The following is a 17,537-nucleotide window of genomic DNA, read 5'->3' on the forward strand; positions in this document are numbered from 1 at the left end:
ACCATTCATGTAAAACAAGAAAAAAATGAGGTGGGGAAAGATAGTGAAGTGAACATATGGTTTCATTAATATTATAAAAAATTCTTCCAAAACTAACTTTTCCTTTAATGTTTATTTATTTTTGAGAGAGGGAGACAGTGAGTTGGGGGGAGGGGCAAAGAGAGCCGCAAACAGAGGATCCGAAGCTGGCTCCCAGCTGAGAGCAGAGAAACCAATGCAGGGCTCTCAAACTCAAAGAACTGTGAGACATGACCTGAGCTGAATTCAGATGCTTAACTGAGTCACCCAGGAGCCCTCCAAACCGAACTTTAAACACTCATTCAATACTGTCCGCTTTGTATATTCATAAATAGTTTATTACCAAAAAAAAAAGAAAAATCTTCATTAAAACAGAGTACCTGTGCTAGAAAAGTTACTTTCCCACTTTTGTAATTTAACAACCAAACCTGCATTCCCAACAGGGCTACTGAGTGGCTGTGCACATAGAATACCTAAGTTAAGAGTCACCAAGGTCACTACATTAACTGCTTCAATTTTTTCTCTTTTCATTTCCTTATGTCATTTATTTACAAATGCATACAAAATTGATATTTCACATGCTAGGGTCTCGTTCTGTCATGTTTTATATTATATAGTATTATACAGCCAATACTTCTATATCTCAGAAATTTAAATAAAGGCTTAGAGTCTCACCTACTAAAACTGAACGTAATTATCCCTTACAAGACACCAAAGAAACAACCCCCCTTTTTTGTCCAGAGCGATGTTTGCTTCTAGATTACCTAACTGATACCAGAGTTTTTCCTCCATGCAGTTGTAACTGGGGGCCACGAATCTCATGGTATATGAGAATCTGGGTAAGAACTACTGCAGAAAGGATATTTTGGATGAAGACAACCAGTTAACTATGAATTCACACTGCAACCTGACCAACAACTATCATAAAGAAACATTGTTTGCCTTGAAAGTTCTCAAAAATAACTGAAAATAAGTCCACAGTCTTCAATATTCTCAGTTTAAGTAGATATTATATCTGATCGATGAGTAGGTGAACAAGTTATCTACAAATCTCCTTTACTTAGGTTTAGCGTTCTTACTTCGTCTACTCTCTACAATATTGTTTCCTCCATCAGACACAGATAGCCTACAGACCAGTAAAATTCCTCTTACTTTAACAAAGAACCTTCCAAAATGCCTAACATTCATTAAAACTAAAAAAATCAAGCTCCACTTTTCTAAAACTACTTATTTACAACAAAACATAGTGATAAGATTTTTCATTTCTTTACAAATAATAACCCAGAAAAACATCTTCAGAATTATCTGGAGATTCTTTACCCTTGTCACGACAATGATAGAAAATTACCACACAGAAAAAATAGGTCTCTGTGCCTCACACACAAGGTAATTAATACTTTTAAAGCAGAAGGTGACCATACATGTGAAATATACATTATGCAGTTATACATACTAAATCATTAACTTTCCAACTTGGCATAACGACAGGGTAGTTGGAAGGGAATGTAAAAGAAAATACCCAACAGCTTAAAATTAACAATGGGCCCATTTATTCAAGGTAGGATGGTTCTCCCATTTCAGCCTGAGAGGACTGAAAGTCTCTTTCTGTCCCCCTCTAGGAGGGAAACTCTGCAGCTGGTCTGTCTGGAGAATCACTCAACTATATTCACAGCTTTGCTCAGGGTCAAGCAATGGCCAAGAAAAGTCTTCGTCTTCACTTTGCACTGAAAACCAACACAGAGAAATGTTGACTTTGAGATGTTCAAATTTCATCCTTCAAGGATCATTTCAATTAATTTCTCCTGTAGGAAGGTGACCCCGCAAATACAAAAGATCCACACCTACTGAAACTGAGAAACACTTATCTGTATCTTCGTAACTATCAATTATCCTTTTGTGAAGGTCTTATGACCATGTCTAGTACTGTACTTATTTCTTTTCTCCCCAACCACTGTAATGCCCTACACTTTGCATCTTCTTAAAAGGCTTCCAGGAAGTATTCCTATAACTGCTGAATGGATGAATTCTTAGCAAAATATTTCACAGCTTTTTTTTCTGTTCTGTCTTATACTCCCAAGCAGAGGTCCACACTCCAGAAAATAGTAAATTTCTTCTGCTTTTCAAATCCAACTAAAATCGTATCTGAGCTGGTAACAACTAATCTTCCCCTAACTCTTGAGAATCAAAATCATTATTATTATCTGTATTAAATTATCTGACCTCGTTCTTACCTGCTAATGAAACAATGTAGATGTGTTTATGGAGAACTGGGAGATCATCTTCAGGAAATCCAAATACTGACACTTAAGGAAAAAACTCTAACATCATAAATCAGAAAGCAACACACAGCAGAGTACTGCAACTTCAGGATGCCATACTTAAAATATATCATCCTTCCTGTAATTCCATCATGAGGAACATCAATTTGCCAAGATACGGCCTTGAATTGTGCAAGAAGTCTCCTATTTCTTCTTATAAAATATACTGGCAAAGACCAATAACCCACACCGCTACAATGAAACCCGTCCCCACATTCCGTGGCTTGAAGGCAATTTCATAAATACAGGGTCATAAAAAGTCCTGTAGCCAGCACTCCATTTTAAAAATAGGAAACTGAAGACAATGACATATGATTATACAGTTACAGCAATCTGAAGATCTTTTTAGAAGTCTGCAGGAATTACCAATCTTGTCTTAGAAAACCACCTACTAAAAAAGAATGCAAAAATCATACAATATAGATAATGGGCAAATTTGTGTGAAATGTTAAAATTATATCATGTGCACGCTTTAATACACAAAGTCATATTCAGCATATTCATATGCTAGTAACAACAAAATCTCAAAACAGAATGTTGAAGTCCCAGCCAATGGCCTATTTGTCACAAATACATCTGCTGTCACAGAGCCCCAATGTTATAGGGGACCATAAACAGCCCTGTGGAGTTCAACATAGCCAACACCTAACCAGAGGAAAACTGTCTACTTTTGAACTCTAAACATAAACATGCAGGTTCCTAGCTAAGCACACACTTGTGATTTTTTTTCTTTTCAAATTCTTTTTTTTAAATTTTTTTTTTTTTTCCAACGTTTATTTATTTTTGGGACAGAGAGAGACAGAGCATGAACGGGGGAGGGGCAGAGAGAGAGGGAGACACAGAATCGGAAACAGGCTCCAGGCTCTGAGCCATCAGCCCAGAGCCCGACACGGGGCTCGAACTCACGGACCGCGAGATCGTGACCTGGCTGAAGTCGGACGCTTAACCGACTGCGCCACCCAGGCGCCCCTCTTTTCAAATTCTAATAAACTCTAAGTAAAAAATATATACATAACTCCTACATTACCCACAATTATGGGGGATTTGATATTTCAAGTCTCTAAACAATTTTTTCCTTTTAATTTTATAATATTATTGTAAAAAGTAACAACTGAAAGAGTACTACGTGCCAGACCTTGCTAAGAATTTCATATATACTATTAAAATAAGAGAATCATTAAATTATATGTTTCAAGGCATGCTTTCAAGTTTTAATTACTTCTTGATACTATTCATTAAACAACCCAGTGACCACAGAAATATATCCCAATAATTTGACATAATTAAAGCAGAATACAACCAGAGAACTAAGTAAGATGAGGTATAACATTACTAATCTCACTACAATATAAATTAGTTATTAGGCACACATTTTATTAGGCAGTACTACTAGGCATGTTTAAACTGAACCACACAAGGGATTAAAAATAACTATAATGAAGGCCAACAGCCTAGCAGCACAGTTGAGCCAAAATTCCCTTCCCTCCTCCCCTCCCCTTCCCATCCTCTCCAGTCCAGAATGAATTGCATGCCCCACTGCACAAGGCCCAAAAAGGTCACAGGAGATGGCAGAGACTTTTGTAAGAGAACAGAAATAACTCAGCAGCTTTGTTACCGTGGTCTCTTTTAATCAGTATGTTCAAAATCCTTTAATTAGCACTCTGTCTACACAAGGAAAGCATTTCTTCTGTGCCAGAGGAGGGCACATATGTATGTACACAGTGTTCTGTTGTATCAGCATCACAACATGGAGCTAGGCCTCAAATTGTCTGCCAGGGAACCGAAGCACAGAAAATTCTTTTAAAGGCATGATACTATAAAATATACACATTCCATTTGCATTTCTATTACCAAACAACAAAGTGATGATTTAGTCTGTTTCATTAGGTGTCAATTTGTTTCTGGACTCTTTTCCCAACAAAAACACATGCATTTGAAACTAAACAGTAACTTTCGTTAGTCCGATATCTATAAAGCAGGATATTCAAATTTAATATAAATAATGCTAACAGAACATAAAAACAATTCAATATTCAAATATCATTCCTGTCCTCAAAGGAGATCTTCAATAAGAGAAAAAAAACTTGCTTTGCTCAAACAGGAATAAATAACAAGACACATTTTCATATGGATGCTTTCCATTTAAAATTTCATCCAACCATAAAATCTTAAAACTTAGAGACTGGATTACATATGTGTATTTCCTTGTAAACTCTGATTAACTGGAATCAAGACAGAAATTGGTGGTAAATTAAACTGTTTAAAAAAAAAGAAAGTTAACTGTTTAAAAAAATTCACAGCCAAGAAACAAGGAAAACTCCATTAGTAAACTGTATACCCTAGAGAGGTTTTTAAGTGTTGCAAACTTATTTTTAACTTTTCAACATCAAGTTGTACATACATATATTGTTGGAAGCAATATGTGTGTGTATATATATATATTTATACATATATACATCTATAATTAAAACAATAAATTCCTAAATATTAGAGAAACAATCTGATTAAAGAAACCATCTGTTAGGGGCGCCTGGGTGGCTCAGTCGGTTAAGTGCCTGACTCTAGATTTCAGTTCAGGTCATGATCTCAAGGTTCGTGAGTTCTGGCCCTGTGTCGGGCTCCACACTTGGTGTATGTTGCTTGGCATTCTTTCTCTCCCTCTGTCTCTCTGCCCCTCCTCAGCTCTCTCTCTCTCTCAAAGTAAATAAATAAACTTAAAAAAAAAAAGAAGGGACGCCTGGATGGCTCAGTTGGTTAAGCATCCAACTTTGGCTCAGGTCATGATCTCATGGCTCATGAGTTCCAGCCCCATGTCAGGTACTGTGCTGACAGCTCACAGCCTGGGGCCTGCTTCGGATTCTGTGTCTTCCTCGCTCTCTGTCCCTCCCCCACTTGTGCTCTGTCTCTCTCTCTCAAAAATAAACATGAAAGAAAGAAAGAAAGAAAGAAAGAAAGAAAGAAAGAAAGAAAGAAAGAAAGAAAGAACAATCTATAGATAAAATTTATTACTAGGGAAGTCGCATAGCATAACTGCTTGAAAGCCAGCTCTTCCACACCATCCATGTAAGCTCATAGCACAGTTTTGTACAACGGGAATAATACCACTACCTTGCAGGTCTACATGAGAATTAAATGAGATGATGCACGTAAAGCACCTGGCAAAAATCCAGGTTTGCTAGCAAGGCTGCTGGGGGCAGTGGGGGGGGGGGGGAGGCAGTAGTTCGGGGGAGTAAGTATTTTCATGCATTGCACAAAATTGTAAATTGGCACAACAATCAAAATTATATATGTGTTATATACACACACATATATATGTATATATATAGTTAACCCTTGAATAACATGGGGACTGGGGCACTGATTCCCCCATGCAGTCGAAAATCCATGTAAAACTTGTGACTCCCCCAAAACTTCACTATACTAATAGCCTACTGTTCACTGAAAGCCTTACCAATAACATGAAGTCAATTAACATGTTGTATGTTATGTATACTGTATTCTTACAATACAGTAAACTAAAGAAAAAAATATTACAAAAATCATAGGGAAGACAAAATATATTTACTAGATGGTATATATATTTATTTTTTCAAAATTCCTATGTAAGTGGACCCACATGGTTCAAATCTGTGTTGTTCAAGGGTCAACTGTGTGTATATGCATATACATAAAAAATTATGTATATATGGTATCCACTATAGCACTGTATATAACAGCAATACTGGAAATCATATAAATGCCTTTCAATAAAGGACTGGTCATATAAATGTTACTTCTCTACAAGAGAATTCTATATAGTTGTTTAAAAAAAAAAACTAGGGAAAATTCTCCATGGTAAATTAGAAAAAAGACACGTAACAGCATGTATACTATACTATCATATAAGTAAACGGGGAGTGGATATTCATATTTATTTGACTATGAAAAAAAAGCCCTCTGGAATGTTGTAGAAGTAATTAATACCAATAATTATCCACTGGTGATAAAAGTCAAACAGTGCCTGACACACAGGCCTCAAAAAACATCATCATCATCATCATCATCATCATCATCATCATCAAAATATATCCTCAAATTGGATACACAGAATATATTCAAACTAAATTCATAATGAAGTAAACAACCAAATCTCAATTATGTACAAGGTGACTATCTAAATAGGAGATCCAAGCCCTTCAATTCCTCTTCAAAGGTAAGTAGCTTTTGGCACTTTTACTGTTGGCTATCATCTTCACCAGAAAGTGAGCTGAGGAAATAACACCAAAAACAGTCATTTTATTCGGCACTGATCAACAGTTTTTAATTAGCTTTTGGAACTAAAAGAGACCATGAAAATCCCATAGTGCAACCTTCTAATATTACATATGAGGAAACGAAGGTCCAGAGAATTCTCCAAATTAGTGACAATTCAAAGATTTGAAGTCCGCCCCCTAGTTAAATGCTTTCCATTATCCTTACTAATAGATGGAGGAAACTGAAAATAAGCTTAAGTGAAACTGAAAATAAGCTTAAGTGAAATCAATTATCCTTGCTAAATTCCCTCCCCACCGCATCCTTGATTATACATAACTATGTTTGAGAAGATCAAATCCCATAAGCAATTGTGATGAGTACAGGTTATCCAGAGAACTCAACAACTCAGCCCTGAGGTTTCCAGGACTAAGCATCGAATGAACATCTGTAATAAAATCTGTGAAGTTTGCTTACATTAGAGATTGTCAGAGGCATGTTGAAATCCTTGCCACCTTGCAGCCGGAAACCCCAAGGAGCTGGGCCAACCAAGGACACACTGTAGTTGCTCATGGCTCTAACAGCTCAAAGTTCAATTCCAGAAAATGAAAGAAACTGTGAAAGAAAATTAGATGGTTAACAAAAAAGATTATTTGAAGCCCTATTCCATATTTAAGTGTACTTAATATAAACTCAACTAAATTATGTTCAGTATTTTGTCTTGGGGGGTATGAGAAGCTGTGAAGGATAAGTCTATATTAAGTTCTAAGGAAAGGAATCTATGAGCTAACATACAATTTCCGAACTGATGCCAATTTCCATAGTCTAAAAATTCCGTATCAGGATACACCTCTAGACTTGATCAGTTCTACAAACTGCTATAGTACAATTTGTGGCTTCTTGCATACAAACTTTAACTGAAAGTATTTTATAACACACCATTATATATAGGAGAAAGAACAAGAATTTATTTCAGGTTTAATTCAAAATGATTTTCCGCTTCCCTCTACCTCATACATTCTTTTGCCTGCAGCTGGCAAAAGTCCTTAAATTCTAAGCTACTTTCACATATGAAAAGTACTGGAAATCTGTAGACTCTCATTCATGCCTTCCACACACAACATTCTTTAAAATAAGTTGTTTTTTAATGCACAAAACTCTTCTCTCCAATCATAAACTACAACTTGCATTTCCTCTTACAGGCACGTAGTGTTTCCCACGCTTAGAGTAATATTTACTTTTCTTTTAGACAGGCAATGATAGGTAATACTCCAGCACAATGATATTTCGGTGAGAAATGTTTTTTGTTTCATACACACCGTATTAGGCAAAGTAGAGAGTGAGCATTAAGCACACAGTGAATAAGACTGACTAAATGAGGGGGAATATAGGTTAATCTTAATGCATGAAAGGGAAGTAGAGCTTCAGAAAAGAAGCAGCACTTCGTGCAGTCTTCTTTGTTTTGCTGTAAGTGTGCTTATAAGGACTCGAATGGTTGTACTTTTATATGATAAAAAAAAGTGTGACCTCGAGTTTGGTATTGGTTGTTATGATGGTCATATGTGGGTGGGAGAAACTGGGAGGAATGGACATTTTCTAAAATGTAATCTAGGAAACCTATTACTTCCCTCTTTTAAAATATTAAAAATGTAACAAATGTAGAATTTAATCAACACTGTGATTAATATTAATATTGGCAGATGTGGGTATTTAAACCATTGGGTATATTAAAAGCAAACAGATTACATCTTCTTATAATGGAAAACCGGGGGAAAACTTTCAAGTTAAGCCTGGTTCTTAAAAAAAAAAAAAAAAAAAATCAAACCACTGAAAATCTGCACTGTATCTACCTCATAAATGAAATGACCTTTTCCACTAGCATGGTAGTACACATTCAGCACTGATGCAATAAACACAGAGCACTAAAAAGACCCAACAGTCATGCCAGAAGTCGAACTGTTAGATACACATGAACAACAAATAGTAGAAAGATAATAAAGCGTCACACACAGTTTAATCGCTTTCCCGCTATAATAAAAGATTTTCATAGAACTCGTAGAGAAAGACCGTTTTGACACTGGTATATGATACAAATCAGAAGTATGAGAAGCCAACTGGTATTTCAAAGGCAGCCTGCCCCCTCCTTTTTTAATCTTTAACTTGTATCAAGAGAAGAATGGGAAAGTTAGGTACAACTTCCTCTGGCCCCATTGTTCCCTACAAGAAAATGTATGTATATATGACGTATGTATGTTATATATCAAACTATGTGCACGCAACTTCCCTTTACTTGGCAGTTCCCTTCCTGACTTCTCCCATTTATTAAAATTTCTAGCACTGGCCCCACTATACTACTAGTGTCATTTAATTTCTGGTATTCTCCCTCTGTTAGCTTCATTTGCCTTAACCGTTCCGATCCCTAAGCAATGGTAGTATTATTATTGGCCTTTTCCAGGTCTCCTGCATCCGGTTACTAGTGCCCAAACTCTTACTAAAATACTAAGCAGGCAACAAATAATGAGCAGTCTATTCTGCTTTCAAACACGATGAAAATGTTGGAACTTCTGTATAGTTTGGGATTTTCTTTTAGGGAAAGTCTAAACAATACCCTCGCCCTAGTACTTGGGAAGGAAGCTTTGTATTTCCCACACTTCTATCCCGGCTTCTCCGGTAAGTGGGAAGGAGGAAAGGAGAATTCAGAATGACAAGAAAGGTCTGAAATTAAAGAGCAGTGTATCTTGAGATTCTCTTTTTCCCCAAATCGAGACGTAAGGGGGGGTAGAGCCTGCGAACTAAAGCCACAGGCACTGGCCGAAAGCAGACAAGACAGTTTTCCAGCAGAGGTTCACGCCTAGTCCTGTTTGCCAAATAAGGCTCCCGAGCGGGCTATTTCCGTGGTAGGCAGGTCCGACGTCCTCACGGTCAGGAAGGCGGACTCGGGATAGGATCTGGCGATCACACCCTAGACCTGCCCTGTCCGACGCAGCCACGAATATTCTCCTGGCTCTGCCCTGTCCAAACGCCCTTCCTTTTTCCACTTATTGTCAAATGCACTGAAGTCACAGTCTTACGAAAGCCCCACAAGTATTGATAAATCTGGCGATTATGATAGATTAAAAAAAAACAGCTTTATTTCTGGTCGCGCGGATGTTTCCCCAACAGGTTACACAACTGTAAATATCCGCGGGGGGAAATAAACACTTCTCAGTAGCGCGAAAGCAAACCAAAAATAACACGCCTTTCCCGCGTAGTGCAGCTCCCTACACCCCGAAAAGGTGCACGCAGGGCTGTACCCACACGCCGAGGTAGGTGCCCGGTGACTCCCGGCAAGCTGCCTGGCCGGCGGGTCGCTGCGGAGGTGCCCGGGAGCCCCCCGTCCCCGCCTCCGCGGCGCTCGCCCCGGCCGGCCCCGGCTCCGGGAACTTGCAGGGCTCGTCCTCTGGCGTCGCGCCCACTCCCGCGCCGCCCTTTCCCCAGCGCTCCTCTTCCCACGCGGCTCTCTCAACTCCGCCGCCCCAGAAAGCACCTGAGGAGCAGAATCGGGCAGGGCGCGCCCCCTCCTCCTCAGCTGGGCTTCCCTCCACGCACAGGGCGCAGAACCAGCGCCTCTCCCAGCCCGCACCGCGGGATATCACAGCCGCACATCCCCGCCCAGCAGCCGCTCACCTCGAGTCCGGCGTGGCGATGCCTCCGCTTCAGACGAGCGCTGACAAGTGACTCCGGGTGCGTGCGCCGTCCCCACCGCCCGCGGGAACTTCCGCCTCCTCGCGCTCCCGGCCCCGCCCCCAGGCTGGGACACGCCCCCGGCCGGGCCGGGCAGCCCAGCGCGGGCGGAGTGGTGTGCGAAAGAGTCAGGCGTGCGGGCTTGCAGAGGCGAGCTGAAGCCAGCGCAGGGAGACAATTGAGTTACCGAGTTTCGGTGGGAGTAGTCAGGGGATTTCGAGCAGTACCTGGCAAAGGTATGCTCCGCGTGTCTGTTTTGTAATGCGATGTATTTCTCTCTCCAGAAACTTTGAATTGGCAAGCAGTTGTTCTGGCTAAAAATAGAAGGGAGCTTTGGATAAATCCCTAGCTATGCAAGTTCAGCGGCTACTGCCTGATTTTTTGAGAGAGATTTATGTGCCCTAAGAAGTGCAGCCCCTGAAGTTTGCATGTCAGGAAGGTAAAAATTGGTAATCCTGATATGTAGAAGTTAAATTCCGTGATCGTACCAGAAGAGACATTGATAGAAAGAAACGGCCAAAAGCGTTTCAACCACTCTATCATTATTTCCTGTGTCCAAATCAATAGCCCACTTGGCAGTTTCAGTAAAGTTGCTGGATTTAGACCCCGGAATTTATTAATAAGCAAACGTAAATAATGTTCAGTGAACATATGGAAAGTAACATGTTGACTGTTTAAAACTGTGAATGGGTTATAAGAAATGAAAAGGACAATTTTTAACCAAGGGAGGTGGAAAGCAAGAATGAACTTCATAAGGTCCATGAATCCCCTAGAAGTACAGCCTTCCAGAGGAGAAGGGCGAATGCTCTTCTGATCAAAACCGTAGACACTTAACCATGTGGGCTATTGAACATTCGAAAAATGGCTACTGGGACTAGGGCACTGAATTTTTTGTGTTACATAATTTTAATTGACATTTAAAAACTGAAGCAGGGTAGCATTTCTGTGAAACACAACTTTATTGTTTAGGTGGGAATACATTTCACTTCACCATTGAAAATGTAGTACCCAGTGGGGTGTCTGGTTGGCTCAGTGGGTTAAGCATCCAGCTCTTGATTTTGGCTCAGGTCATGATCTCATGTTTGGTGGGATAGAACCCCCATCTGGCTCTGGCCTCTGCTTAGGATTCTCTATCTCCCTCCCACTCTCTCTCTCTCTCTCTCTCTCTCTCAAAATAAATAAACTTAAAAAAAAAAAAAAAGAAAATTTAGCACCCAAATTGAGATATGATAGAAGTAAAAAAAAAAGCACACTGGATTTCAGTCTTAGTATGAAAATTTTAATGCAAAATACCTCATTAATAATTTTATGTTGATAACATGTTGGAATAATAAGGTTTTTATACTTGATTGAATAAAATATATTATTAAAATTTTACCTGTTTTCTTTTTTTGAGTGGAGACTAAGATATTTAAAATTACCTATGTGATTAACACTATGTTTCATTGGGTGGTGCTGCTCCAAAGCATTCATCACATTCTCCAAAAGGTTATGTTGGGAGGAAAAGTTTCCTAGTGTGAAAGCTGGTTTATGGAGTACTTTAATATATGTTATCATGTTTGATACCTCACCTCAAAAATAAATAAATAATAATAGTGCCTTTTACAAATACATACCACGTGCCAGACAGTATGGCAATCCTTACCATAACTTTACAAGACGAATGCCATCCCCACTTGCAGTTAAGAAAATTGAGATTGCAAGAAATTAGTTTGTGACAGTGCCACAGGGCAATGGCTAGAGTTACCCTGTAAGGGATGCATCTCTACTCCTCTTCATGTTTGCTGCTGATAGATACAGTTCAGTTGAACGTAGATCAACAAGGTTGATAAAGATACCAAGAACTGAAAGTAGTATGTAGAGATTTCACCAGAGGGTAAGCCCCTTGAAGTGATGAGAAAAAGTTAGGAATAAGAGGAGTGTTGCTTACTTAGGCAAATTTAAATTTTAGCCTACAGGTGCTAGCCTGCTTCCTCCTCTCACAATTTAAAGCCTGCTGTAAGAAAGTAAAAAAATAGAACAAAAACAAAAACAAAAAAACAAGGTATGATGCAGAAACATTTATCCAAGTGTCCTCCAAAGAACCAGCTGCGTCAAAATAACAGAGACAACTTTTAAAAATTGCGTTTTCCTGGGCCCCACCCAGACCCAGGATCCTTGCAGGTAGACCCCAGTAACCTGCCTTTTGAGAAAACACTCCCTCCCCCAATCCAGGTAATTATTAAGCTACAGTGCTTAAAAACCTCCTCCCTAGAAATATTCCTATACCTCCAATTTACTGTATAATGTGCTTAGGTGAGAACCATTCATCCCAGACAGCAGCGACATCTCGGTTCCCTCATCCTTAAGGAAATAATTATAAATAACCTTTTGAGGTTTTTGTGAGTAGAGATAATAGATACAAAGCACCTGGCAGCATGCTTGACACCAAGTAGATGTTAAATAAACGGTAGCTCTATGAAACTTTCCAAACAATTGATTAGATTTATTTACATACCCCAAAAGACAAGTAGAGAACTTGAGCATTCAGTATGCACAGTGTTCTTGGTGACTTATGTACATTATCTTTTTAAACTCTTACAACCATGCAAAGTAGGTATTTTTTCAGAAGAAGAAACAGAAACATGGAGATTAAGAAACTTAACCAAGGACACATAACTAATTAGTGACAGAAGTAGATCACAGGATCTGACTCTAAAAACCATGTCCTTTTCATCTCAACCCACTACTTCTTGGTAAATTCAATAAGTCATCTAGCCTAAAGACCAGAGAAAGACGATGGAAAAGGATAGCAGCTAACATTGTTGAGGGCCATTGAGATGCAACTTGCAACAAATTATGGAAATTAAATACTTGCATGTTACTATGAGTATATATGTTACTTGTGTGTCAAAAAGGACAAAACTCCTAAGCCATTTCTGGTAGAGCCTGTGCCTTAACTCGTTTTTGAACGAATTGCCACCAAACCATTCTTACTCCCCTTCTCTGTCTTGTTCCTGACGAACATTTATGAAATGGTTGGCCATGATTTGAAGGACAGTCTGTGACTACAGACTAGCAGCAGGATGATAACTGATCCATTGGGAAAGCAGACCAGTGTCCTTAGCCTTGTAAACTCTACGGGCTAAGCAATGAGGAACTCACCACAAAGGAAACCATATTAAAAGCTTCACTTTGTCATCGCCAGTGCTAAAGGGGGAAAAAAACTGGATCAAAAGATTAACTAATTTAGCAGGAAGAGTTTTTAAGAATTTTCCATCTAAACACAGTATTTACCCAAGTGAATAAATGTTTGCTCTCACATTTTATTATCCAATGTATGACTCAGAATCCTCTTGCGGTGTTTCAAAAATAACAGAAACTTTTAATTACAAGATGGCATCGCTGTGACAAGTTTTTACAGTTGCACCCAATAAACTATAAAGTGCCAGTCTTTAAAAAGTTCCTACATTACTCTAAGTCAATTTATCTTCTAAGTTCTAATCCTGAAAGGCAAACAGACTACTCACAGGTATGAGTGTTTAATGTTTAAAATCTAAAATGCAGAGGATGCTGGGAAGAGAGGCATGCACTAAAGAAGCACAGAGAGAGAGGAAAGAAGTAAATGGATTAGAAAGGCTCTCAGGGCAGATCCATGAAGCCTACATAATTGAGGAAATGTGTGAGGAAAAAGTTAAGAAGTTTAAACTTTTTAAAACTAGCTTCAAGGAGCACCTCAGTGGCTTAGTCAGTTGGGTGTCTGACTTTGGCTCGGGTCATGGTCTCACGTTTTGTGGGTTCAAGCCCCGCATGGGGCTCTCTGCTGTCAGCACGGAGCCCGCTTTGGGTCTTCTGCCTCCCCTTCTCTCTGCCCCTCCCCCGCTCATGCTTTCTCTCAAAAATAAATAAATCTTAAAAAAAAAAAAAAAAACTAGCTTCAAGATTTCAAGTCTGGGTTTTGGGAGTGGTATTAATAACTAGTATTGAAGAAAGAGGAGCAGTTTTTGGAGGGACAGTGCATTTCGCTGGCAGCTTCCAGTAAGCAAAAAACAAAACAAAACAACCCCCCCCCCCCCCCCCCCCATTTAGCAAGTGAGAGGTATTAGTAAAAAGGTAGATAGTAAGGGCATTGAAAAAAGTACCAGGAGCTCCAAGCTTGAGATTTCAAAAGGGGAGGAATTTTCCTCATGATAAGATCAAGGGTTAGCCAGACTGATGTTTTACTCAGATAAAGTCATTTCCTTGAGGCATCTGGTCGGTGGTGGTCAAAAGAATAGAGAATATGTGATTCTGGAAAGGAGATAGAAACAAAACATGTAGGTCAGTAACGAGAAAAGCTTTGTGTATGAAGAAAAATGTTACTTGAAGAAAGTCCAGAAAGTGAGAAATGGGCCTGGGGCACAAATTCCCAATTACTTGGTTGTGCCAAGGAATTAATCTTCTCAGCCCGGGAGGCTATCCTGGCTGGGAAGAAGGCTTACCCATTTTCCTCAAGTTCTAAGTTTGCCTTGCTGTAAAGAGTTGAGAAGCCGTGGGTTAGGAAACCAAGAACAGACAAATGACAAAAGCCGCAAGCTTTCAACCAGGACGATCAGGATGTCTTGCACATTTGAACTAAATAAAATAAGGAAAATGTGCAGAGAGCAGATCTAGATATATACCATGAGAGCTCATTAGAAAGATCTGCCCACACCTCTGTGCAGTGTTCCTTTATTAAAACATTGTCAATGATGGTCACTCTGATGTATACCCGATACTCATAGGCTATTGTATGTCAATTATACCTCAATAAAAAATTATTTTCAATTACACTCCTTTGGCTGTAACATCTGTTTCCTCTCAGAGCCCTGACTGACACATTATTGGTGATCCTTTGGTCATCAATACCTTCGCATAAAACATTAAGATGTTATACACACTTATTGAGCATCCATCATGCCCTAAAATCTGTTGACATGTGATTTTAAAAGCAAATTCACTTTTTGTAAAAATATTACTATTTTTGCTTTTGAGATCTTTTAAAGTTAATGACTTCTTAAATTAGTCATTTTAGGGGATGCCTGGGTGGCTCAATCGGTTAAGCGTCTGACTTCGGCTCAGGTCATCATCTCATGGTTCATGAGTGCTCTGTGCTGACAGCCTGGAGCCTGCTTTGGATTCTGTGTCTCCCTCTCTCTCTTCCCCTCCCCCACTCACACTCTGCCTCTGTCTCTCTCTCTCAAAAATAAATAAACATTAAAAAATAAATAAACTAGTCATTTTAGGATGAAGCATTTCCATTATAATACAGTGTGATGTGACTAACCAACGCTTAGAATCTGGAAATAAGTGCTTTCTTTCCACATTGTCAACTTTTAACCAATTTTTAAAGGAGCTAGTAGCAAAGGTGATTATTCTGAATCACGAGATACTTCTTTTTCTTTTTTTTAACGTTTATTTATTTATTTATTTTGAGACAGACAGAGACAGCATGACTGGGAGAAGGGCAGAGAAAGTGAGTGAGAGAGAGAAAATCCCAAGCACCCCACAAATAAAATACTTCTAGGAGTGCCTGGGTGTCTCAGTCAGTCAAGCCTCTGACTCTTGATTTAGGCTCAGGTCATGATCTCATGGTTGGTGAGTTGGAGCCCATAGGCTCTGTGCTGAGAGTAGGGAACCTGCTTGAGATTTTCTCTTTCTCCTTTTCTCTCCGGCCCTCCTCTGCATGTACTCTCTCTCTCTCTCTTCCTCTCTCTCTCTCTCAAAATAAATAAATAAACTTTAAACAAAATTTTTTTAATAGTGCTTCTTTTAAAAAAATAATGTTTATTTATTTTTGAGAGAGAGAGTGTGTGTGTGAGTAGGGAAGGGGCAGAGAGAGAGGGAGACACAGAATCTGAAGTAGGTTCTGGGCTCTGAGCTGTTGAACTCAGTCTGCAAGATCATGACCTGAGCTGAAGTCGGATACTTAACTGACTAAGCCACCCAGGTGCCCCCCAAAAAGTACTTCTTAAATCTGGATCTTGTCTGTGTATATAGGGTAAACAATTAACCAGAGTTATCTTTGGGAGGTGGGATTGTGAAACTGTTAATTTTTTACTTTATAATTTTCAATATTTCAAACTGTAAAAAAAAATATTTATTATACCTGTAATGAGAATGAAACAACACAGACTTTGTTTTTAAACACTACATGAATTGACTAACTTCATCATGATAATATAAAGTTTTAATAGCCCAAAATTAATTTTAAATTAATTGGTTTTTAAATCTCAATTTCTTTAAGTTATGATTTTGCCCTAAACTACTGATGTCATCTCTTCTGATCCTTTAAGTAGTATTTCACATTGTCTGCATTTAGAATGTCTCATGCTTTTCCGTGTATCTCTCCAGCAATGGTGGAGCTATGAAGACATAATTATTAACAACGCTGGTGTACAAATAAGGGCATTTAAAGAAGTGGTATTTTGGATTGGAAAGACCCTTGGGGAAATCTAATCTTAACATGCTTTATTTACAGTAAAATCTCTCCACCCAAAAGACAGTACCTCTACAAAGTGTTTTTAAAATCCGTTTACATACTCTGGGAAAAGCAAGGAAACTTGTATTTTCATTGGAGGGTATCCACATGTGTAGTTGCAGTGGAATGCAGTAGAGCATGCCATTCCTAGCCACAACGTAAAAGGATGTGGTACTAACAATGATGAATCAACTCATCAAAAATCTAATTAAAGCATGGAATTGTTTTAAGATAAGGAATAATATGAAGGAATGAATATGGATCAATAACATATACCAGAACTACACTGAATTCCAACAATATCCAGTTTACACATCTTATCAAATTTTGCCAATCTGTGTAATATGCACATACCTATTGGTTTACTTTCAGAATAAAATTAATTTTGGGAAATGCCTCAAGGCTACTTTCTGCCAGCTGTGTAAAGGTTAACTGATGAAGAAAGTAAGTGAGACATTTTCTTAAATCTATGAGATATGAAACTGGAATCTTTCAATATTTTCATAATCTGATTATTTCACATGACAAACTATTTTTAAACCATACTTTAGCCAAAAGTTTGATGCCTGCTTCTTCTCAGAATTTAAAAGCTTTAACAAAGTAACTGCAGTATGCTATCTATAAGTAATAAATCCACCCATTTCTACTTAAATATTATTACTTTAGACACTAAAGCTTACATTTAAAAATGCATGGAAAAAGTCTAGATTTAAACATTATCAATGGTTGCCTCTGGATGGTGAAGCGTGGTATAATTCTATTATGCTTCT

The 17,537-nt window shown here is 38.6% G+C and overlaps 1 protein-coding gene across 5 annotated transcripts in view; it reads right to left on the reverse strand.

Moving 5' to 3' along the window:
- PDLIM5 (PDZ and LIM domain 5) overlaps positions 1 to 10,321 on the reverse strand; it is a 223,228-nt gene extending 212,907 nt beyond the window's left edge. For all 5 annotated transcript variants that reach the window (XM_032592935.1, XM_030313420.1, XM_030313417.1 and 2 more), the window contains exons 1-2: positions 10,233 to 10,321; positions 7,044 to 7,181 (exon numbers count right to left, since the gene is read on the reverse strand). In XM_032592935.1, the coding sequence (XP_032448826.1) occupies positions 7,044 to 7,139 (96 nt within the window). In that variant the 5' untranslated portion in view covers positions 7,140 to 7,181; positions 10,233 to 10,321. The remainder of the gene's footprint in view (positions 1 to 7,043; positions 7,182 to 10,232) is intronic.
- Positions 10,322 to 17,537: the final 7,216 nt, after the last annotated feature.

The sequence above is a fragment of the Lynx canadensis genome, chromosome B1 (genome assembly GCF_007474595.2).
Source record: "Lynx canadensis isolate LIC74 chromosome B1, mLynCan4.pri.v2, whole genome shotgun sequence".
In the NCBI taxonomy this organism is placed as follows: domain Eukaryota; kingdom Metazoa; phylum Chordata; class Mammalia; order Carnivora; family Felidae; genus Lynx; species Lynx canadensis.